The 25,552-nt window shown below is 37.7% G+C and overlaps 1 protein-coding gene across 5 annotated transcripts in view; it reads left to right on the forward strand.

Moving 5' to 3' along the window:
• Nucleotides 1-24,794, forward strand: part of Fut8 (fucosyltransferase 8) — a 261,713-nt gene extending 236,919 nt beyond the window's left edge. For 4 of the 5 annotated variants that reach the window (XM_004649268.2, XM_045155050.1, XM_045155052.1 and 1 more), the window contains 4 exons: nucleotides 5,320-5,566; nucleotides 7,882-8,058; nucleotides 17,662-17,812; nucleotides 23,762-24,794. In XM_004649268.2, the coding sequence (XP_004649325.1) occupies nucleotides 5,320-5,566; nucleotides 7,882-8,058; nucleotides 17,662-17,812; nucleotides 23,762-24,079 (893 nt within the window). In that variant the 3' untranslated portion in view covers nucleotides 24,080-24,794. Of the gene's footprint in view, nucleotides 1-5,319; nucleotides 5,567-7,881; nucleotides 8,059-16,460; nucleotides 16,623-17,661; nucleotides 17,813-23,761 lie in introns of those variants that run through there. The other variant, XM_045155054.1, reaches the window with a different exon arrangement.
• The last annotated feature ends 758 nt before the right edge of the window (nucleotides 24,795-25,552 follow it).

Genomic DNA, 25,552 nt, shown 5'->3' on the forward strand with positions numbered 1-25,552 from the left:
AGAACCTTCTCATCCTACTAAAAATGAATAATTCTAATTGGCCACTTCCAGGGCAAGTCTTTATTTTTTTTGTTGCATGAAATGATGATAGAATAATCCTTTTAAATGGGGCTGTTAAAAAGGAATGGGGCTTTTCTTAGAGGTGCTTACACTGTGCAAACTGTCCCTTTCAAACAGGTGTGCTTCTGGCTGAGGGATCTAAGTGTATTAACAAGCATTTAAGTCATTTCTGTTCTTAGCATAAAGAATTAACAAAAACGAGCACCAGCGTCCATTTCAGCTTCTGTAACAGAGTATTACAATCTTGGAGGGATTATAAACATCACAGTTCTAAAGACTACAAAATTCAAAACGAAGGTACCTGCAGATGCTATGTATGGTGCAGCTCTGCGCAGTACCATCTTGCTGTGTCCACACATAGTGAAAAGGACAAACAAGCTCCCTAGAGACTCTTTCAAGGATATTAGTAGGATTTCAACATAGGTATATATGGTACCTCTTAGACCTATGTTATGGACTTCTTCCTCTGTGTTTCATTCTAGTAGCTTTACAATTTCTAATCTTAACAAGCATTCAGACCTTGAGATAGTGGTAGTCTGGAACATGGATCCCTGAAATAATTAATATTGACATTGTCAATTGAAATTGAACTGGGCAGTCCATTGTGTAAAGCTCAAGCTAGTGAATTGTGCTAATGTCTTTATGATTTATATCTACAAAATGTGCTCTTCCTGTAAAGTTGATCTTGTGTATTTTTCAAAATACTAAAGTCTTGACAGAGTGGCAGTATGCTCTTGAATTGATCAAAGCTTAATTTAAAATGCATCTCTTTCTCCAAAACTCTTAATTTAATTAGAGTTCTTCATCTGATAAAGGTGCTCATTTCTTTATTAAGTAGCACTATGTTGAACTGCAGTGCTGATGGTAGACATTTTATTACCATTTATTCATGAAACAAATGTCATATTTACAAACTTTCTTCTTAAAATCTTGAAATGATTTTTATACATCAGAGAAACATAATGTTAACCAAGGTTTGTTTTATTTTTTTTACTCTGTTTTATTGACAGCTTCCATACATACAGACAATAAACCATAATTCCCTCCCTTCCCCCACTTTCCCCTTCACAAATCCACACTCCATCCATCATATCCCCTCCCTCTATCTATCATTCTGTCTTTTATTTTGATGTCATCATCTTTTCCTCATATTATGAGGGCCTTGTTAAGAAGGTAGTACTAAGCATTGCAAGGTCATAGATTTCAAGGCCAATTTCTTTGGGGACAATTACATTGTAAACAGTCCTACCTTTCCTTTGGCTCTTACATTCTTTCTACCACCTCTTCTTCAATGGATCCTGAGCCTTGGAAGAAATGATAGAGATGTTTCCATGCTGAACACTCCTCCATCACTTCTTCTCACCACTGTGGTGCTTTTTGTGTTATCCCAGTGGTCACTGCCAACTGAAAAGTGAAACTTCTCTAAACAAAAGTGAGAGTAGCATTGACATATGGGTATGAATGTTAAATGAACACAGGGCAGTTTGATGAGCACAATATATGCATTAGGCCAGACAACAACAGGTTTTACACTGCTAAGGTTCATGACCTCCACCACCATAGGCTTTTGAGTAGGTTTTCATACCAGGCATGTATTCCCTCCCATGGAGCAGGCCTCTAGTCCAGTTAGAGGGCAGTTGGTTTCCCCTGTAACAGATGCCACTATTGCATCTTCTTGGTCATTTGGCCTGGCTGGCCAAATGTGAGGCTTGCAGTGTCCACTGTTGTCACTGCTGATGACTCTGCCTTGTTCAGGGCTGCAGCAGTGCAGCTTTCCCAGCTTCCTGTCAGCCATCGGAAGAAGGTTTTCAGCTCAGCCCCAGCTTGATTTCTCAGCAACCTCGTAGCCCAGGCATGCAGGGTCTTCAGCAGTCGGGTCTTACCATCTATTTCTGATGGGAAATCAAGAGCTTTGGCAATAGCCTATAATGTTTTTGCAGAATCAGCGATCATCCTGGCCAACAACTCACTGGAAGGTATCCTATCCCTGGCAATGAAATTTTTCTAGTAATAATCTATGGCTTCTAGGTGTGCCATTATCCAAAAAAAAAGAGGAGGTTTACATATGGTTCATTCACAGTATCCTGAATTTTGATTAACCCTTCTCCCACCCTTCTTTTACTCAATCTCTTCTCTTGATCTTGCTTAGGCCATTCTACCCCCAGTAATCTATTCATCTACCTACATCTATACAATACCTTTCCTCTCCTCCCTCCCTTATAGCCCTTTTCTAGCTTACTAGCCTCTGCTACCAATTTTTAAATTTTTTTTAACCCTAACCCTAACTCACACACATGTCTGAACATTTGTAACTAGGATTCACATATGAGAGAGAACTTTGTGACATTTGGATTTCTGGGCCTGGGTTATCTCACTTAGTATAATCCTTTCCAGATCCATCCATTTCCCTACAAATTTCATAATTTCATTTTTCTTTGTTGCTGAATAGAACTCCATTGTGTAAATATACCACATCGTTATTATCCATTCATCTGTTGAAGGACATATCTAGGCTGGTTCCATTTCCTAGATATTGTGAGTAAAGTGGCAATAAACATGGTTGTACAAGTATCTCTAAGGTAGTGAAAAGGGTCCTCAGGATATATGCCTAGGAGTGCTATAGCTGGGTCATCTCATAAATCTATTTTTAGTTGTCTAAGGAACCTCCACACTGCTTTCCACAGTGTACCAGATTACATTCCAACAAACAGTGTAGGAGGGTAGAATTATATTGTCTTGATTTTTGTCTATTTCTTGCATTATAATGTAGAGGGTTTTTTTCTTTTACATTTTGGGTAAATTTGATGCTTGGGTTTTCTAATTATATGAAGTATCCTTAGATGTGTAAATCTGATGTTATTTATCTTCCAGGTAGGAGCTTCAGGTGCCAGGTATGGCTCTTCAATGACTCGCAAAGTAACAGTAAAAGTGACCCTAGGTGTTGGGTTTGCCTGCGGTGCATATATTTTAGTAGGCTGAATGAAGTAAAATACAGGCAAATTCTAAAATTCAACTGAACAAAATACACATTTAATCAAAACCAGCATGGAGTATTTATGTAAGAGTGGGTATTAAAATAAACAGATCATCTAACAAAGTCAAAGATCCTAAGGATGTGGGTTGCCCCAAACTCAATCCTGTCAACTGGGAGGCTGAGATTTCCGGTCTGTAAAGGGCTCCTGGTCAACCTGTAGTTGAGTGAGTCCCTGACTCCTTGAATGACAGAAGAAGAGACAAAGGCACTATAAATCCAGAGGCAACAAATGACAACCCCAAAATATAGCTTATCTAAGAATGTCAAATTCAACCATCCATCATATTTAACACATAATTTGCTCTGATATGGAAGGTGCAATTAGCACTTCCAGTACAGGCCTATACACGAGGCTTTTTTGGTGGGTACTCTCCTGGCGTAAGTAGACTCTGTTACCTTTTGAGATGGCTTGAGTCCCTCTTCACTGGGCTGTGGGCTCAGGTAGGTGGGCTGAGTCAGTGAATCACTGCTCTGATCACCTGTGATGGATGTTGTGTAGCTGTTTCCTTCCCCAGGTCTCCAGTGGTTCCCAGCGCTTGTAGTTGGGAGAAGGAAGGCTGGGGGTGGAGGGGTGTCTGAAGTTATATTGGAGCTGTGTAGCTGGTTCCCAGTATCTTCTTCCTCACGAGCCACTCAAGTGGTCTCTTCTGTTTTCTTCAGATTTTTTGAGTTTGTGAGAAGGCCATTGTGAGTGGAAAATCCATCCACCTGATTGTTCCTGAGGCTCAGGCAGAACCTGGCAGCCATACAGACCCACACCACTGCTGGAGCCACTTCTGCCTGCTTCTGTGGTCTCTAGACGCTCTGGGTCTCTCCTACTTCTCTGCTGTGCTTGATAATTTCTTACACACCTTTACTTTTCAGTAGAAGAGTATATTTTGTTGTTTTTCTGCTTATTTCCCCCCAGGTTCCTTTGGTATGGCTCCCGTGCCACCATCCTACCTAGAAGTCCTTAACGAAGGTTTTTAATCTTAGCTGTATCAAGCTGACTTTAAAATATCAATGCAGTTAATTTTAATTTTTTTTGTTTTATGTTTATTTATTTATTTGAAAGTGACAGAGAAAGAGGCAGAGAGAGAGAGTGGGCACGCCAGGGCCTCCAGCCACTGCAAACGAACTCCAGGCGCATGTGCCCCCTTGTGCATCTGGCTAACGTGGGTCCTGGGGAATCGAGCCTTGAACCGGGGTCCTTAGGCTTCACAGGCAAGCGCTTTACCCTTAAGCCATCTCTCCAGCCCTCAATGCAGTTAATTTTAATGCAGCATGCCACATCTTTAACTTATTTTAAAATACTTGAAGAACATATACATATAGAAACAGTATATTTGTAACATATTATTTATTCTCTATAAGTGTATTTTTTCTTAATGCTCCAGTGATTATGATTCTAATCTCTTATGCACAACGGATGACATCTTAAGTGATTCATCTTGTATATTTAGTCTAATATTTTACCTGGATGTAATGTATTTTAGTGATTTTTTTCTGCTTGTTTTTATCTTCTAGTTATTACTATGTTATCTTTAATATGTAAAGTCAATTCTAGGAGTAATAGCTATCATATTGCTTTTTGTCCTTGCATTATAAATTTGTAGAACAGCAATAACAGTGATAAATATAAGAAGAATTCTGAAAGTAATCATAATTTATAAAAATAATCATGTAGCCTCTGAACTATAATTTCTAGGTAAACAAGGAACAGGTTTCTGCTCTTATAATTATTAAAGAAAAAATAGACCTTGAGTTGCCTACTGTTTTTCTTCAAAAAATATGATGCTTGGTTTTATGATTGTGATAGTTATTTCTAGAGTCTGTTAGGAATATAATTCAAGAACTTTTTGCTATCATGACAAACTGGGAGTTTTGAGGATACTTCATTGTTTAATTCCAAGATAATAGTAACAAAAATATCTTGACCTGTGGTAGTGGGTTGTGCCTGCTGACAGTGTGACTGTTCTCCTATAAATGCTATGAATGCTGTATACCATCCTTACTTGAAGTGTAATGTGATACTGTGACAGCATGACAGGAGTTCTCAGAACTGTGGACTTGAGAGGCAGAGCAGTATGTGAAATTCAACTCTGTCACTTGTGCACCTTGGGCAGATCACTGAACCTCCGCTGGAAAATGAAAAGTGTAATACAAGCAACCCAAGCTAGTACTTGCTGCCTTGTGGATCTGTGAAGAGTACAATGCAGTGATGGTATGTTTTCATGTTCTGTCAGGTGAAGTGAAGGACAAAAATGTTCAAGTGGTCGAGCTCCCCATTGTAGATAGTCTTCATCCTCGCCCTCCATATCTTCCCTTGGCTGTGCCGGAAGACCTTGCAGATCGACTCCTAAGAGTCCATGGCGATCCTGCGGTATGGTGGGTATCTCAGTTTGTCAAATACTTGATCCGCCCACAACCTTGGCTGGAAAAGGAAATAGAAGAGGCTACCAAGAAACTTGGCTTCAAACATCCAGTTATTGGGTAAGAATCTGATTTTTTTCCCCCCTTCACACAGTGATATATATAGTAGGATTGTATGTGTTTATGGTGTGCTGTAATTTTATAATGTGTGGCTTAATAGTCGTAGGCTCCAGAGTTTGCTTTGGGGCAATGGGAAAACTATTCCTTTGTTTTCTTAGGACAGCAAAGAAAACCGCTCAGTAACACCTTTGTACTATCTCAAACGCTCCTCTTTCTTTAGCTCATCCTCTTAATACAGAGCTCACTTGCTTTTATGTTCATATTTCCCACTCCCATCTTCCTTTGTGTCTTCATCTTTATATGTACAGAAGACCCCTATTCTGAATGTTAGACCTGAAGAAAGTACATAGTGAAATGAGAATACTAACAGTATTCCTCTCATAAAACCCCATGAACATTCAGTGAGATCATTCTTTCTGCCTCAGTTCCAATTTCCTGAGAGAAGCCACGATGAAGAAGAATGTAGGAAGGAAAAGATGACAGGATAAAAGAATAGAAATTACTGTGAGCAAACCCACATCTGGGTCATAATCTGGAATGTAAAGCAAAGCACAGCTGTGAAGATGGCAAAGTATCTGCTCCAGTCAACTCCTCTCGCAGATGCCTTATACAGACCTACCTAAGGTGGGCCCATATGCTGAGACCTAGGGGAGGAACAAATCTACCCATTCCCTTGTTGTACATAAGAATAATGGTTTAGTAGCTGGAGGTGGGAGGCAGATTTAGAGTCTTAATTGAGAAAACAAACTGTGACTGCTATTTCCATTAAAATTACTTTGCAAAGCACTAAGGTGGGAGAGTGTTGTAAAAGTCAATGTCTAATTTAGTGAAGGACAAAGTAAATCTCTGTCCCCAGTTTTATCATTTTAAGGCTTTTCTTAAGCAGAACAGCTGAAATCTGTGTCTGTACCTGATATGGTAAAGAGAGAGAGAAAGGATCTGGAGTGAAAATAACAGTAGAAGTCTTGAAGAGATTTGCCCGCCTTGACTGTGTTTTAGGAGAAGTCCATCAGGTGCATGTTTTCCTTAGATAACTTTAAATTCTACAAACTGGGTTGGACAGATGGTTCAGTAGTTAAAGGTACTTGCTTGCAAAGTGTAATAACCTAGATTTAGTTCCCCAGTACCCATATAAAGCCAGATGCACAAAGTGGCATATGCATCTGGAATTCAATTGCAGTGGCAAAAGGCTCTGGTGTACCCATTCTCATTCATTCATAATTAGTCATTCCCTCTCTCTCTCTCTCTCTCTCTCTCTCTCTCTCTCTGTCTCTCTCCCTCCCTCCCTCCGTCCCCTATCTCCTTATAAATAAGTGAAAAATATTTGAACTAAATAAATTTTATAAGCTGCCAGGGGAAAGTGAAGGTGACAAAAACTTTTGACATCAAAACATTGCAGGAGTATCTCTTACTGTCTTTTAAGTTTGCTATAGTGTTTTAGGGATCATTGGGGATTTTCAAATATGGTTTTAGTTGACTCTCTTCCCCTTTCACCTTCCCTCTTCTTCTCACCTCCCCCTTTCCTTTATGTTTACAGGTCACATGAGTCCTTTTGACCTTTCTCCACCTCACATCTTTGTCACCTCTTACTACCTTTTCTTGATCACCATTCTAGCTTTTTAAGTTTTATTCACATTTGCCCCTTTAGATACTTGCATATGGATAGTAGAAGCTAGGATCCGCATATGAGAGAACATGCAGTTTGGGGCTTTCTGAGTTTGGTTATCTTTTTTAATATAATTCTTTCCAGATACATTCATTTTCCTGAAGATTTCAAGATTTTACTTTCCTTGACTGAAAAGTAAAATTCCATTGTGTGTGCATGCTGTATTTTCTTTATCCATTCACATATTGGTGGGCATGCAGGCTAGTTCCATTTTCTAGCTGTTGTAAATAGAGCAGCCATAAACATAGTTGTGAATGTACCACTGTCGTTAATGTTTTGCAATAACAACTTTGAACCCTGGTCTCAAATTTGGTCTCAAAATCCTTAAAATTTAAATCTTTTTTTTTTTTTTCTGGAAAGCTGGTAGGTATTTTGCTGCCTAGTTCCCATATATATTCTTGTTATGCCAGTTACTTTCTCTATAAGAAGCATTCCTCTGAAGCCTTGCTTATTTTCTTATCACCTTTAATGTTTAAGATGCAAATGTACTAGCATATATGAGAGGTGCTTGAAAATAATTCTTACATGTTTGATAAAAATAAAAGTTGGTCAACAATGCCTATAGCGCCACCATGACTAGGAGCATAAGCCCCTCAGCAGCTCCAGTGGGATGCTGTGCATTACCAGCGGAATCTCGATCTCTCTCCAGTGTCCATGTCAGACGCACAGACAAAGTGGGAACAGAAGCGGCCTTCCATCCCATCGAGGAGTACATGGTACACGTTGAAGAGCACTTTCAGCTCCTCGCACGCAGAATGCAAGTGGATAAAAAAAGAGTGTATTTGGCCACCGATGATCCTTCTTTGTTAAAGGAGGCAAAAACTAAGTAAGTTAGACCATGTAGTGGTTCTAGAGTAAGTTGTCTCTTTTGGTTGAAAACATGTATTAATTCCATTGACTTACAATTCTTGTCACTGCTAACTAACGGGATTCTAAATTTCAAATGACTGCATACTTGTATAACTATTAATCTAATCAAAGCACACCTTATTATCCTTTTCTCTATTTTGTCATTGGAAATCTAAAGTTAACTAGACAACTGATTTGCACAGCATCACCAGCAATCATCGGTATCATTATTAAATACCATTACCCCAACCTCTTGCTACAGAATACTATTTTAATCTCCTGGAGGTGCCACAAAGGACAGAAATTCATGTCATGAGTTCTGGATGCCGCCAAGTCCAAGATGAAGGTGCTGGTGAAGCAGATTGTAGTGTTTCGTGGCCTGCGGGCCACTGCCTTCTGACCAAGTACTCTCATGCCCCCTCTTCTTTGTGAGTGCGCGAAGTGAGTCTCTGTGATGTCTCTCTTCATATAGAAACACTGAGCCACTTGTGAGGGCCTTGGCCTCATGTGCTCATCAAACCCTACTTATCTCTCAGAGGACAAATGCCATCATAATAGGGGGAAGGGTTCAACAATGAACTTTGAGATGACATAAACATTCAGTCTGGGGCTGGAGAGATTGTTTAGTGGTTCAGGTGCTTGCCTGCAAAGCTGAAGGACACGGCTTCAATTCCCCAGTACCCACGTAAGCCAGATGAACATGGTGGAACATATGTCTAGAGTTTGTAGTAGCTAGAGGCCCTGGCACTCTCCTTTTGTCTCTCTCTAAAATAAATTAAAATTTAAAAATTATTTTTAAAACCATTCCTTCCATAGTATTAACCAACTATATAGAACTGCTAGCAACCAAACATGCCAGGGACCCTTTTGATCTTACTATGTTCACTAACTTCACACAAATATCTAGTATTTTTGTCTTAAAACTTCTGAAACTTGGGAGCTGGGGAGATTGCTCAGTGGTTCAAATCACTTCTTTACAAAATCCACCAGCCCACATTGCAATTCCTATGGAAAACCAGATGCACAAAGAGGCGCATGCATCTGGAGTTTGTTTGCAGTGGCAAGAAGTCATATTCCCATATTCTCTCTCGATCTTTCTCTCTTTCTAATAATCTGTCTCTTTTCTGACAAATAAAAATTTTTAAATACTTTAAAATTTTTCTAATATCCGAAAGTTAAAGGAAAAATGAACTTCTAAACAATATTAATTCCATTACAGGCTAGGTTCCCCTTTTTGTGTCTTTGATGTCTTCCATAAGTACTTTATATTTTCAGTTACAGAGCTTCTACCCTCTTAGCTAAACTGCCTTCTTAGTTTTTTGGTTTATTTTACTTGGTTCTATTATAAATAGGATGAGTTTATTAATTTTATTATAGGGTAGCTTATTACTGTATGAACATGCTACTGATTTTATGAAATTAACCTGCAACTTTACTGAACTTACCAGTTCTGACAGTGCTTTGGTAGCATCTTTAGGATTCTCTGTGTGTAAGATCATGTCATCAGCAAACAGAAACAGATTTACTTCTTCCTTTCCTATTTGGTTATCTTCTTTCTTATTTTTCTTACCTAGCAACTGTGGTTAGTACTCCTGATACTATATTGATTAGATGTTGTAAGAGTGGCTGTCTTTATTTGAGTTTTGGTTTGTTTGTTTGTTTTTGAGGTAGAATCTACCAAATGTAGCCTGGGCTGACCTCAGATTTGCAATTGTCTTACCTTAGCCTCTTTTCTTGTGCTTGATATGAGAGGAAAATCTTTTTATTATTAATTTGATGTCATCTGTGGTCTTTTCATATATGGTCTCTATTGTGTTGATACATATTCCTTCTGTATGCATTTTTTTTGAGAGCTGTATTGTAAACAGAGTTTTGTCGAATGCTTTTCCTCCATCAATTAGGATATGAACCATGTGAGGGTATTTTCTTGTTCATTTTGTTATGGTGGATCACATGTACTGATTTATATATGTAAGTCATCCTTTCATCCCTAGGCTAAACTCCATTTGATTATGGTGATTTTTCTTAATGTACTGTTGGATTTAGTTTGGTAGTATTTTGAGGAAGATTTTTCATCTCTGTTCACCTGCAATAGTACCCTGTAATTTTATTTTCTTGTAATGTTCTCATCTGGCTTGGGTATCGAGGTTTTCTAATGTGTTTAAAGTACTACCAGGAATGGTTTGTGCAGCACTCAAGGATGTAGCATTAGAAGTTCAGACCAATCTGAGTCTCAAGTGAGTCCCTGACTCCAAACAAATAAAAAGTTTGGGAAAGTTGGGTACTATTTTTTTTTTTTTTTAACTCTTTGGTATATTTAGCAGTGAAGTCCTCAGGTCCTGGTTTTTTTTGTTTTGTTTTTTTTGATGGGAGACTCTTCCTGATCCAATGTCTTTATTTGTTTTTGTTCTGTTCAGACTGTCTGTTTTTCCTCATTAAGTCTTGGTGAATTTCATGTTTCTAGTTATCTGTTTCTTCTAGGCTCTCCAGTTTGTTGGTTCATGCTTGTTTGAAGTAATCCTGTGACCCTTTGTGGAATCAGTTTTAATGTTTCCTTTTTCATTGCTGATTTTGGGTCTCTTTTTTTCTTCCTTAAAAGCTTATTGATTTTATTTTCAAAAAATCAACTTTAACTTCTATGATCATTTCAGTTGTTTTTCTAAAAATCTCTATTTCTTTGTGAGGAATTGTAGGGCAAGGTATGGTCACATTCTAGCTCAGCCTAACCTAGAACTCACTTTGTAGTCCCACCTGGCCTTTAACCCATAAAGAACCTTTGACCTCAGCCTCTCCTAGTGCTGGGATGATAGGCATAAGTCACTGTATCTGGCTCTCTGCTTTGATCTGTTATTGCCCAGTGCTGAGTTTGATCTTAGTGTTTTTCCTTTTTTTTTTTTTCTCTTTATTAGTTATGTTCATACTCAATGTGTAAACAGCCATGTTGGTACCATTGTTAGCCTCCTCCCTGTCTTCCTCCCTCCACAGGGACCCTCCTTGTTGAGGATTATGGGTCATGCATTGTCGGGATAGCCATCAGTTATGGGGAAGAGGCAATGTCTCTGTGCGTAATGTCTCAACTGTGGCTCTAACAATCTTTCTGCCCCCGCTTCCACAAATTTCCCTGAGCCATGATGGATTCATTCTAGGTCTACTTCAGTGATGAGGTCTTGGGAGCCTCTGTGTCTCTGGTTATCTAGTTTGGTAGGAGTTGAGTGTTTTCTGTGTCTATCTCCTTCACCCTTGTGCTGGTACCAGATTCACCAAGAAAGCTGTAATATTAGCTTATTTATTTGCGAACTCTTGGTGTGTTTACTGCTATAATTACCTTCTCTGGCCTACTTTGGCTGTATCATGTTGAGTGAATATCTTGTTCAGTTTGTACATATTTGTGAGTTTTACAAGCTTGCTTTTGTTACTGATTTCTAATTTATGCTATTGTAGTCAGATAAAAATCATCTGATTTCAAATTTATTAAATATTTTGCTTGTTTTATGGCCTAACATATGATTCATTCTAGATAATGCTATGTGCACTTGAAAAGAATGTATATTCTGTTGCTCTCAGATAGAAGGTACTGTAAATATTTGTTAAGCCAGTTTGGTCTTCGCCATAGGTCAAGTCCCATGTTTTCTTACTGATTTTCCATTTAAAACATTTTTGTATGGAAAGTGGGATATTAAAGTTTCCTGATATTATTCTTTTTTTTAATTTTTATTAACATTTTCCATGATTATAAAATATATCCCATGGTAATTCCCTCCCTCCCCACCCCCACACTTTCCCATTTGAAATTCCATTCTCCATCAGATTACCTCCCCATTACAATCATTGTAATTACATATATACAATATCAACCTATTAAGTATCCTCCTCCCTTCCTTTCTCTACCCTTTATGTCTCCTTTTTACCTTACTGGCCTCTGCTACTAAGTATTTTCATTCTCACACAGAAGCCCAATCATCTGTAGCTAGGATCCACATATGAGAGAGAACATGTGGCGCTTGGCTTTCTGGGCCTGGGTTACCTCACTTAGTATAATACTTTCCAGGTCCATCCATTTTTCTGCAAATTTCATAACTTCATTTTTCTTTACCGCTGAGTAGAACTCCATTGTATAAATGTGCCACATCTTCATTATCCACCCATCTGTTGAGGGACATCTAGGCTGGTTCCATTTCCCAGCTATTATAAATTGAGCAGCAATAAACATGGTCGAGCATGTACTTCTAAGGAAATGAGATGAGTCCTTTGGATATATGCCTAGGAGTGCTATAGCTGGGTCATATGGTAGATCAATCTTTAGCTGTTTTAGGAACCTCCATACTGTTTTCCACAATGGCTGGACCAGATTGCATTCCCACCAGCAGTGTAGAAGGGTTCCTTTTTTGCCACATCCCCACCAACATTTATGATCATATGTTTTCATTGTGGTGGCCAATCTGACAGGAGTGAGATAGAACCTCAATGTAGTTTTAATCTGCATTTCCCTGATGACTAATGACGTAGAACATTTTTTAGATGCTTATATGCCATTCATATTTCTTCCTTTGAGAACTCTCTATTTAGCTCCATAGCCCATTTTTTGATTGGCTTGCTTGATTCCTTATTATTTAACTGTTTGAGTTCTTTGTATATCCTAGATATTAATCCTCTATCAGATATATAGCTGGCGAAGATTTTTTCCCATTCTGTAGGTTGCCTCTTTGCTTTTTTCACTGTGTCCTTTGCAGTGCAAAATCTTTGTAATTTCATGAGCTCCCAGTGATTAATCTGTGGTCTCATTGCCTAAGCAATTGGGGTTGTATTCAGAAAGTCTTTGCCAAGACCAATATGTTGAAGGGTTTCCCCTACTTTTTCCTCTAGCAGTTTCAGAGTTTCAGGTCTGATGTTAAGGTCTTTAATCCATTTGGACTTAATTCTTGTGCATGGCGAGAGAGAAGAATCTATTTTCATCCTTCTGCAGATATTTATCCAGTTTTCAAAACACCATTTGCTGAAGAGGCTGTCTCTTCTCCAATGAGTATTTTTGGCATTTTTATCGAATATCAGGTGGCTATAGCTACTTGGGCTTACATCTGGGTCCTCTATTCTGTTCCACTGATCTACATGTCTGTTTTTTTGCCAGTACCATGCTGTTTTTGTTACTATGGCTCTGTAGTATAGGTTAAAATCAGGTATGGTGATACCACCAGCCTCATTTTTGTTGCTCAGTATTATTTTAGATATTCGAGGGTTTTTGTGATTCCAAATGAATTTTTAGATTGTTTTTTCTATTTCCATGAAGAAAGCCTTTGGAATTTTGATAGGTATTGCATTAAATATGTAGATTGCTTTAGGTAAGATTGCCATTTTCACAATATTGATTCTTCCAATCCTGATATTATTCTTATAGTTCTCTTCCTTCTGATACATTAATATTTATAAATATTTAATATTTTGTTGATCTGATGTTAGAAACATATTTACAATTTATATTTATTTTTGATGTGTGTGTGTGTGTGTGTGTGTGTGTGTGTGTTTTGTCTAATTTTTTTCTTGATTTATTGGGTTTGGTTTTTTTGAGAGAGTCCCTACACTTAAAATCTTTCTGCCTCAGCTTCTCAGATCCTGGGATTATAGGTGTGAGCCACTACACTCAGCTTTATAATTTCTATAACCTCTTGATAATTGGCTTATCATTGTATGTTGACCTATTTCTCTCACATTTTTGGGCATAAAGTCTATTTTTGTCTGATATAAGGTTAGATACAAATACTTTCATTTGGTTTCCATTTGCTTGAAACATTTTTTCCTTTGTTTTTGCTTGCAGTCTTTTATGCTCATACAGGTGAAATATAAACATCCTCTTAAGTGGTGGTTTCCCCATTATATGGATCTGCCATTGCTTACTTGAACACATACTTTCTCAATATTGGACAATTTAAGTTATTTCCAATTTTTATTCTTATAAATAATGACACAAAAATATGTGTGTAATGTCTGTATTATTTCCTCAAGCTAGCTTTCTAGACTGAACAATTTGGATTAAAGGATATAAACATTTTATAGCACTGATCCAGTCGCACAGCCATAACATTGGTATGCCAAACAACCCTTATAGTAAGTTGACAGTGTCTGCTTAGATTATGGAAAGAGTAAAATCTAAACTTCCTTTTCTGACTAGAAACTATGACTTCTCTCCCTGTGGTGGTCTAGACAGCAGTTTTGTCCATATTCTATTACAAATATAGAAATAACATCTTATGAATATGATTTTTCTTTTTGGAAATTCTTTCATTTTAATTTTCCAAGTCATTTTTAAGATATTTGCAGAAATTTAAATGCATTTGCTCTCCTTTACTCTTTTAGTTGAGTGACTTTTAAATATGTATTGATATGATGTGAGTGTAAGTGCACATATATGTTTGTTCATATGCACATATGACACACGTATATGTAAAAGGATGCATGCACACATGTGCCTGTGCATGGGGAGGCCAAAAGTTGATACCAGGTGTCTTCCTCTGTCATCCCTTCCTGATTTCTTGGGGTGACATCTCTTGCTGAATCCAGTACTCACCATTCAGGCTAGACAAGCTAGCAAGCAAGTCCTAGGGATTCTTCTGTTTCTCCCTCACCAGTACTAGGGCTACAGACACATGCTGCCACATTTAGCTCTCTTTATGTGGATACTTGGAATCTGAACTTAGGTCCTCAATGTTTTCACAGCAAGCCTTTTTTTGACTGATCCATGTCTTCAGCCACTTTAAATATTTTGCAGGGCTGGGAATATAGTTTGGTGGTAGAGCACTTGCTTAGCACGTATAAGGCCCTGGGTTCAATTCCAGAGCCATAGGAAGAAAAAAGAAAGGAACGAATGCTTTTCCACTCTGAATTAACATTGCATTAGATCTCTCATGATTGGTTTTGAAACCTAAGTAAATCATACTCAGCTCTCACTTGACTAAGACTGAATTCATCCATGAGATGTTGACAGCTGGCATCCCAGCAACGTGTAGCAGTCATTGCTAATGCAGTAATCAGCATTTCTCAAGTAATTCACATTAGACTATTTAAATCACAGAATCACTGGCAGGCAAGGAAATAAGAACTACTAATGTTTTTCTAAGATGATGGAGATTAAGGTTTGGAATAAAATAAAAAGACCAACAAGTCTTGAGAAATCTAGGTAGCTGGGAAGCTGGGCATGGTGGCACACACCTTTAATCCCAGCACTCGGGAGGTAGAGGTAGGTGAATTGCTGTGAGTTCGAGGCCACCCTGAGAATACAGAGTGAATTTCAGGTCAGCCTGGACTAGAGTGAAACCCCACCTTGAAAAAAAAATTAAAAATCTAGGTAGCTGGGATATAGTTGTGCATACCCAAAACACTTGTGGGCTGAGGCAAGAGATTCATGAGCTTGAGGCTAGGCTAAGCTGCCTAGTAAGTTCAAATTTAGGCTGTACATGGTAAGACCATCTTTAAAAAAACCCTCCCAAATAATTTGCCTATGTAGTTTGAACTTTATCAAACATTCTAAATAAGTTTTTCCTAATATTAGGTACATAGAAATTAACAGAAGCAAGGGAAGTTTAAAAATTTTTGTATAGTGATTGGTTGCTCTGTGAAATAAATAGTTATCAGTAAGTGGTGTATTCATTATTTTTTTAAACTCCAGCTAATAATATGCCTAGTACAACGTAGGGCATTAGGAGTACAGAGGTAAAGACAGTACTTTGGAGACTATACAACTGGTAGATAGATGTTACATGTACATATAACAAATAATTACAGCATAGACAAGAATCCTATAGGAGTTATATACTAGATACAATGAAATAACAAGAAAAGTATCTTATTCCATCCATAGAAAAGCTTTTAGAAAAGAAAGTTTAACATTATTTTGAAACTGCAAGCTAGTCTTTTGTAAATGGTATGAAAATAAGATTTTGTAAAGTAGAAAAAGGGAAAAAAATAACATTACTAATTTCCAAAGCCTCAAAGTTTTCCTCTGCTGACATATTTAAGGACAAAAGGCAAGAAGTCTGTACAGAAATTTCTGTTCTACCATTTTCACGCATTGCCTGTTCTCCCCCTCAGTATCCTTGAAGCAGCTGTCTTTTATAGAGAGAAAGGCCTGGGGATCCTCAACATCCCTTGGCTTCACTGTGGAAAGGATCCTGTTCACTAGGGCAGTTGCTAGTGCTCAGACCCTTCTTGGTAGAGATCACTCCTATGTGGGTTTCTCTGAGTACCCAAACCACGCTGAGACTACTATTTGTCCAAGGATAAACCACTCTTCAGCATTTCAAATATATTTGTTACTGTTTCTGTCCCATTCCTCAGTCTATAACTTCATGAGGATTCTACAAAAAATATTTCTTCTTGTTTTCTTTTTAGAACAAATGTGGTATTTTCTTCATCTCTGATTCTGAGCCGAGGAGGGGAAAATATTTTAAAATACCAATGTAAAACAGTGCTGGGACTTGGCCTTCATAGTCATTATTAGAGAGGCAACGAAGGAGAGCTCCTCGGTGGTCATGAAATGCTGAGAAACATGAAGCATCTGTTAGGAGATTAGGACGAAGTCCTAGACAGAGGTAGCGCTTACTTGTTCACGTATTTATTCACACAGTGGTGGGTAGACTGCTGGGTACTCTGGTGTTTAAACAAAACAGAACAACAACAAAAGAAGGGTGCGATCCTAGCCTTTGGGAAATATTGTTTGGGATAAAGAATGTAAACTGACTTGTATGTTGTAGAGTTTCAAAATAAGAGCTGTTATTCGTTCAAGAAATGCTCGTTCATCCTTTATTATACCTGATTCTTTTCTAGGTACTGGGAATAACACAGTGAACAGGCTCATGCAATGCCTCCCTGTATAGAGGTTATATTCTATTTAGGGATGGTGAAGATGGGGAATGGATACAGGCAATGAATAACAGAGCAAATACATAAGTAACAAGAACTATGGAGAAAGCTTAGGCAGGTAAAAAGGTTAGGGATTGCCGAACTCTCCACCAAATAAGTGATACTAAGTAAAGATCTAAAAAAGGAAGGAATTAATTTTGATAGACATGTATCATATTTGCTAAGCATTTGCTTCGTACCAAGTGTTCTTCAAAGCATTCTTTGTCACTCAATATACTAATTCTTATGAAATTACATAAAGTGAGAACAGTTACTATGTTCTCATGTAACCGTCCAAGGTTTTGCAGCCTTAGTCTGAAGATCTACTTTATGCACAAACGTGATTCATTCAGTGCTGTAGCACACTTAAATGTCCAATTCAAAGTGGAATCATTTGAACATATGATGGATGTTTTAAAGACAACCTGGTAGTACAGGCGTGTACCATTATATCAGGCTCCAAAAATATTTAATATTCAACACATTCTAGAATGGATTCTGCTCCACTGATGAATTCAGATGAGACCAGGTACACTCAGGGTGGCATGCCTGTAGACTCCACTGATGAATTCAAAAATTCCTCATCAACCTTCTCAGTGTTAGAAAGAGGGAGCTTTTCATTAAAGGAGTGGTCTCCCTGCTGACAGAATATGATGACTTCAGTGATACAAATTTATGTCTTTTTTTTCAGATATCCCAATTATGAATTTATCAGTGATAACTCTATTTCTTGGTCAGCTGGACTACACAATCGATATACAGAAAATTCACTTCGGGGTGTGATCCTGGATATACATTTTCTTTCCCAGGCAGACTTCCTAGTGTGTACTTTTTCTTCCCAGGTAGGTGGCAGGACATGTTTTAATAAACAAAACCAGTTGGTCATTTGAGGTCAGGAAAATTGCTGTTTATGTGTCATATGTGTTTTTAATGTTAGTTAGCATGATTCAAGTATAGTGTTTCTTGTACTTGGTAGTGATATGTCTTGCAAGAGAATAAAGAGATTCCATAAAATAGCTACTTGAGCTATTTAGGTGTTTGCAAGCAGTGGTTCAATGCATCTCCACTAAAGCCAGTTGGTGAAGTCATTCAAAGTACTTGACTTGCTCATAGCATTTAACCAAAAGAGAAAGTAATTAAGTTTACTTAATACTTTTCCAATTTTGTATACAGTTACCTACCAAGTGGATGTCCATCTACTTTCTCTTCTTTAGACTGCTAGTGAGGCTGGCTTATTTGTGGCAGTAATATGCTCAGCTTTTAAAATAAACAAAAACAAAATAACTACTGCATTTCCCAATGAGGAATAAGCTTATAATCTTTTTTAAAAAATAAAACCAAAAAAAGAATTTTTGGTTTCACAACTCTGACTTTTGACCTCAAAATCAGTACCACTGTCATTTCATGATGATAGGATTCATCTAGGCAGGAGGAGAATGTTGTACTGTTTTGCTCTTGTTTTGTGCGTAATTTCAACTCAGTATGTTGGACATAGGCCCAGAGAAGCAGTTCATACATAGAAAAATAGGTGCAGAGAGAGGACTTTTTGTATCTAAACAAGTGAGATAATGCATATGTTATATTATTCCTAAAGATTGTTGCCAAAGTTCACCCAACATAATTTTTAATCACTTGTTCCAAAGTAAAATTCAAATAATATTTTATATCTCAAAGTAGACTTGAATATTTCCAAATATTTTATATTAGGACTCACAGTAAAATTTTAACAGTGAATATACTATATATATGAGAGAGTATGTGTGGCAGTTTGCCAGAAGTGAACACTTCTGTTATCATATATTGTACATTCATTAATAAATATCTAGACTTATACTTGAATGTTTCTTGGAAATATCTTTTCTAGTAAAGAAGTAATTAATACTGTTAAATGAAGTTGGTTCTTGAATTGTAGAGATTACTTTGTTAAGCCTCAATAGGAATTGTTTGAAGGATGCCCCCAAAATGCCTTCTCTTCCTCTTCATCATTATCATTGTTATCACAAAAAGGGCATAAGAAAAAGACATTCATGGGACCAAAATGCTGAGCCATTAACTTCACTAGGCAGAGAGCTCAGCAGATAGACTATCTGACCGCTTTGTGGTAATGTAGCCTTGAACAAATTACTAAGCCTGTTTCTAACTACTAGTGTTTTGTTTTGTATGTTCTCACACATTTAAGAATAGTAATGATATGTATTGTATAGCTTACTACATATACAAGCAATATAATAAACATATTAGCTGATACATATATGAATAGTTATATGAATACCTCTGCTGTTACAGACTCTTCATCATTGACTTTAACATCTTTTTTTCATATGTCTATTTAAGACTGTCTGACTTCACATTTTAAAAGAGCATGAAATATTCCACTGAAGGACTCTAACTTCTGCTTGTGGTCATAAGAAATGCCTATGGGCCACCCAGTCATTATGGGTACAGGCATAATGTTCTATAATTAAGAGTAACTGGCAACATTTAGCATTTTGATTTTTCTGTACCAGTATACCACTTCAATTCCATTTTCTTTAGCTTAGTGAAAGAGAACATTGCCAACAATGTAACTAGTCAAAAACAAAAATTTGGGCTAGAGAGATAGCTCAGCAGTTAGGGTGCTTTCCTGCAAAGCTTAACAATCCAAGTTCCATTCCCTAGTACCCACATTAAACCAGATACACAAAGTGGTATATGCATCTTTAGTTTGTTTGCAATGGCTAGATACCCTGGTGTACTCATTCTGTCTCTGTGTGTCTGCCTATCTTCTTTCTGCCTCTCTTGCTTCAAATAAATAAATTTAAAAAATATTTTTAAAATTTCATTATCAAACAGTTAATGCTAAGCAACACTACTACCATAATACAAATAAACTTGTACATTTGTTGACTTTAGGAAATTTAATCTTTAGAGTTTCCTGCACATGCCCGAGACATGCTAGAAAATGGAGAAAGACTAAAACCATATATCCAGGAGACTGACAGTAAGAAAACATGAACCAAATCCCAGCCCAAAATAAAGCACAGATAACTAACTTTGATCTTCCCTTGATGATTACCGCTGTATCAGTTACTTTCTCATTGCTGGGCAGAAAACCTGTCTAGATGCAGTTTATGGAAAGGAGAGGATTCAATTCAGGTCACAGTCCATCCTGGTAGAGAAGGCATGGAAACAAGAGCTTGAGGCAGCTGCTCACATTCAGCAGAGTGAGAAACAGAGTGAGATGAATGCTGCTGGTCTCAGCCAGTTCCTTATATATATTATAAGACTCCAACCCATGGATTGGTGCCACCCACAGTTATGGTGGGTCTTCCCACCTTAATTAACCTAATTGAGATAATCCTTCAAAAATGTATGTCTAGAGGCTGACCTAATCTACAAAATGCCTCACAAGTAATTCTAGGTCCTGTACAGTTGATAAGTAGTATTGTAAGAGATGAAGTTTAGCATCTTTTTCATGCTGCTTTGATAATCCTTAAGTCATCATATTCATGTACACATTGTCTCATATCCTGTCATTTGAGGAATTTATTTCCTATAACAGAAACTAATTCGTTCATTGATCATGAGTTATTTCAGACAACACAACAATGAAATGTCATACTAGGAGGAAAAATGTCAGGCTTGATGTCAGAGAAACCATAGGCATGACAGTGCTGACATCCTTTGTGTTTTGTTTCTGTTCTGCTTTGCAGTGCTAGGAATTGAACCTAGGGTTTACTAGATAAGCACTCTTCCACTGAGTTACATCTCTTTCCCAGTCTCAGAGCTTTTGATCTGTCTTGGTTTTATATCAGTAAGTGAGGTCTGAGAATTCTCTCTTCTTAAGTGAAAAGCTTTTTAAAGCCAGCAGTATACTTATTTTGTTGCACTTATTTTTCTGAATCCTTTTATCAGAGTTGTTCCTTAAAGCCAAGTTTGTCCTAAAAGTTTTAAATTAAAAGAACAGTCCTCAAGATTTAACATGAAAATTAATCAATATTAACATTTTATAAGAAAAGCTAGTATGTTATGATAGGCAATCACATTCTAAACAGTTCTGTCAAGTACAGTTTTAGAAAGTGCCATGCTCAAGGAATCTACTTTGTCATTTATTTTCTCACATAGTAAAACCATCTTAAGTCTGAAGCCAAGAAATTTTAGCTGGAAAAATAAGAGTAGTTGGCAGCTCATTTGCAGGTAGGCAAAATATCAAAAGAGTTTCTTAAAAATATTGCTTACCATGTTGTAGAATCCATTTTTATTACTCTGAAATCTAACTTACCAAAACAGTTGTAGGTGTTTCCTTTAAAGACTTGAATATTGTTGAAGTTTCCTTTGTTTAATGAACAGTCAGCATTGCTCAGCAGTTTCACTCATTAAAAATCACCAAAGGAAAAATTACTGTTTTCCCCCTGTGACACCTCCTTCAATGGCAGTTATTACAGCACTCTCTCCTGGCAATCTCTAGTTCAGGATCAACACAAATTGCAATTGGCCTCATTATATACTTTGAACCAGATTTTAGAAGGCTCAGAAAGCAAAACAATAGGTTATATTAACTTTCTCTCAGACAGATGGGTCTAGCTAGGTTGGAAGATCCATTGTGGAGTAGCTCATGAAACAGTAGAGAGTAACTTGAGAGCACCAGGGAGAAAGCACAGGACAAGAGATGTGAAGCTTGTGACTACTTCCTGGAACAAGGCAAGAAGGATACCTTGCATCCCCATGGGCTGTGGCTTGCAGTGCTGGATGCTACACTGTGCAGTTCTTATTGCATTAATTTGGCATTCCTACAGTAGAGCAAAGACTCTGGTTTCATTCTTTTGTTGTATAGCAAACTAAACAGTTTATAGGAAAGGTGCACAGGTCTCCCAGCAGTACCCAGTGAGATAAGAACACACTATCAAGTTCTCCACACTGGGTGAGCCTCTAAATTTCTTCTCTGCCATAAAAATAAAGTCCCATCTGCTGTCTGTGAGAAAGCACCTGGATATTCCTAAGGTTAAATTCAAACTGATGGACTTCCCCCACCCTTGCATGTAATTTAAAAAAAAAAAAATCAAGCCTGTGTTTTCTCCTTAGCAGGATTTTCTTCTGTTAGTCATTACTGTGTACATAATGACATGGTAAAAGTGGTACAGTGCCATTACAGCATAGAATGAAATAAAATATACTACGTGCACTCATGTTACATTTGCCAACCCCACACCGCCCCTCTCAGTCATGAACACTAACAAGTACCAAACTGGAGTATTGCCACAGCTGCAAGCGCTCATCTACCTTCCTTATGATCTGAATCTGAAAACTCTAGGGAGGAAGCCTAGAGTTGTCTTTTTAAAGTCACAATCTGCACTATAACTATCTTCCTTATCTTTATCAGTGAATTGCCCCAGGATTGATACAGTCCTTACTTCCTCAGCACTTTGCATGTGGAGCGCCTCCTCTGCCGGAGCAGTGCTCACTCGCCAGCTCTTCACTGAGTGCTTGCTCTGGGTACTAACCCCAAGCAATTTCATATGTGCTTGAGTGCACATGCTCTAGAACCAGAACCTAGCTTGTGGCACTAATATTTCTAATTTCGTTTGTACTTTCTAGAAATTTACCAAATCATTATGTTGCTGAATTTCTTCACTGGAAGAGTAGAAATAAAAATAATGCACACAGGCTTGTTGTGACAGCTAATGAGTTGGTAGGTGGGACTTATATGAGAACATGCCTAGGACAGAATCATTACTCACTGAGTGATCTGCCATCATTATGGCCTTTATTCTAAGGCAAAGGAACTCATCGATGTAGTAATGGTGATTGGAGGAACCTACAATCCACATTTTTCCACAAGTCTCTCTCTTATTGACCCACATCAATGTCTGAAATGTTACCTTTAGTTATTAGTGTTAAAAAAAAAAAAAAGGAAACACTGTTGTGCCCACCAAGGCTAAATTGCTCTGTTTAACAGATTAACGACATTAGTAGTATTTTCATTTTTATATAAGTGCAAGTGTTAGCATAGAGACAGTGAAAATTTGTTAACTGATATAACCAAACTAGAGATTTGGGAAAGCTTGATTTGACTTGATTTCTCAGTTCAGAATGGATAAAGGAGGAATTTTCTAGAACCCCATTTACTGTATACTTAATCTGTTCATTAGTTGTTAGGTGTTAGCCCTCTGTTGATAGTTCAGCTTTGTTACTGAGCTTATTAAACATAGAAACTAAATTCAGTTTGTACAATTTCACTTTGGGGAAGATAGATGTTGTTGGACAAAGAATCTTTTAAGTGGCCTTATAGCTACACCAGTTGTGTTAGACGCCTCTTCCGCCACAGCTGGCCCAGCTGTGTTAGGCCCAGCACACTGTTATGTGCACACCACACTTAAAAGTCTTTAGAATAGAAATGGCCAATGCTAGTCGGCCATCAGTAACTGTGTGGGTCTCTGTTGAGAGGGCTCCTGAGACCACATTCTAAATTAGCAGAAAAGACTGTGATTAAGAGTAGATGAAGAAAAGAGAGCAGCATCGTTGTTAACCGACTCATAGTCTTAAATTACTTTTTAAATACATTTGTTGCCCCCCTCCTGAGACTAATTGTAAATCTATTTTGTATTCAATTTTTTAAAAGATCCAGGTAAAGAGATGAGGAGTGACTATACCACCGTCTGACAACACATGGTTGGAAAAATTGTGACTAGAAGCCACTACTCTTCAGCTCTTAGAGCTGGAGCCCATCTCTGGCCAAGGGCGGTTAGATTACTTTAAAGGAGAGCATTTATCCTTTGTACTGACAACCTTTTTCCTCCCTACTCTTTCCCAAGGTCTGTCGAGTTGCTTATGAAATCATGCAGACACTGCATCCTGATGCTTCTGCAAACTTCCATTCTTTAGATGACATCTATTATTTTGGGGGTCAGAATGCCCACAACCAGATTGCCGTTTATCCTCACCAACCTCGAACTGAAGAGGAAATCCCCATGGAACCTGGAGATATCATTGGTGTGGCTGGAAATCACTGGGATGGCTATTCTAAAGGTGTCAACAGAAAACTGGGAAGAACAGGCTTATATCCTTCCTACAAAGTCCGAGAGAAGATAGAAACAGTCAAGTACCCCACATATCCTGAGGCTGAAAAATAAAGATCAGGTATAAGAGATGAACAACAAACTCAGTTCAAACTATCTCAATCAAACGGAAGGTGGCCTGCACTTAACAACATGGTTCAATAACAGATGCCCTTGGCACCAAGAGCAACTGGAAACTCTCAGATGCTTCACTGGTGGAATTTGTCTTTACCAAGGGCTGCAGTGTGCCCTTATGCCCATGCACAGTATAATAATGTACTCACATATAACATGCAAATGGATTATTTTCTACTTTGTCCCTTCTTTAAATATTATGTCCCCATAAAACAAACACTGCCACATTGTATAATTTAAGTGACACAAGACATTTTGTGTGAGACTTCAAACATGGTGCCTATATCTGAGAGACCTGTGTGACTTACTGAGAAGACATGAACAGTTCCCTTCTGTGGGAAAGTTGATTCTTAGCCAGTGGTGGTGGTGTGACCACTGAATCACTCTAGTCAACAGATTCAGAATGAGAATGGATGTGGGTTTTTTTTTTGTTTTTTTTTTTTTTGCCCTTTATAAGGTTGTCTGGATTTTGTTTTTAAGTAATTGCATCAGTCAGTTCATCCACCTCATCATTAATAAATGAAGGATACATCAGAAAATAAAATATTCACTCTCCATTAGGAACTTTTGTAAACCAATGCCATGAACAAATTCTTTAGTACTCAATGTTTCTCGGCATTCTCTTTGATAACAAAAAATAAATTTTAAAACTGAATTTTGTTAAGTTTTAGAGTTTTGTATCATTGGATAATGTGGTAATCAGCTTTATGGTAGAAGAACTATGATAAAGACAGGAGTTATATAGCTTTCTGGCATTACTTTTTTCTCCCCTCGTATTGGTCCATAATAATACTGATGACTGGTTTTAGTGTACATTACAAGCTTCTAAGAACATGCATTGGCAGCTTTCATTTTCTTGCTTTGTACATTGTTGGTTTTCTGGAAGTAAATGAAATAATCATACTCCTTGCTCCCAGAAGAACCAGTTTCACCTGTAAAACCATTTCATGTTTGTAACCTTTCTTATGGCTCTTGTCACTTTCTTGAGTTAGATCCTATTGTTTAATCCTAAACAAGCTTGCGCCCTTTCCTATTGCGCCCTACTTTTGCGAATACCAGGGATTTGGGGGATTGGGAAACTCTTTCTGAAGGTTAGTTCTCATAGTGTGTAGAATTTGCTGAACAAAGCGCTTCTCTCTTCCAAACACTTTCTCTCAGGAATTCCTTCTTGGAGTTACTTCAGAAAGGTGTGAGGCTTTCTCTCCAATTGTCCTTCTGTTCTTACTAAAAACACTCCTTATTTGTATGTAGACTGCGTCCTGCAGGCTTCTTATAGTAGTATTTTGTGGCATTTTTTTTACCTCCTACAAAGAAAATTTGGTCCATGCAGGAACCTGTTGCAGGCCTACTATTTAGTATCAGGGATCCCAGAGAAAAGGTTCAGTTAGCTCTGACCTTTACAACCTTACTGCA

Source organism: Jaculus jaculus, chromosome 7 (assembly GCF_020740685.1).
Source record: "Jaculus jaculus isolate mJacJac1 chromosome 7, mJacJac1.mat.Y.cur, whole genome shotgun sequence".
NCBI classification, from domain to species: domain Eukaryota; kingdom Metazoa; phylum Chordata; class Mammalia; order Rodentia; family Dipodidae; genus Jaculus; species Jaculus jaculus.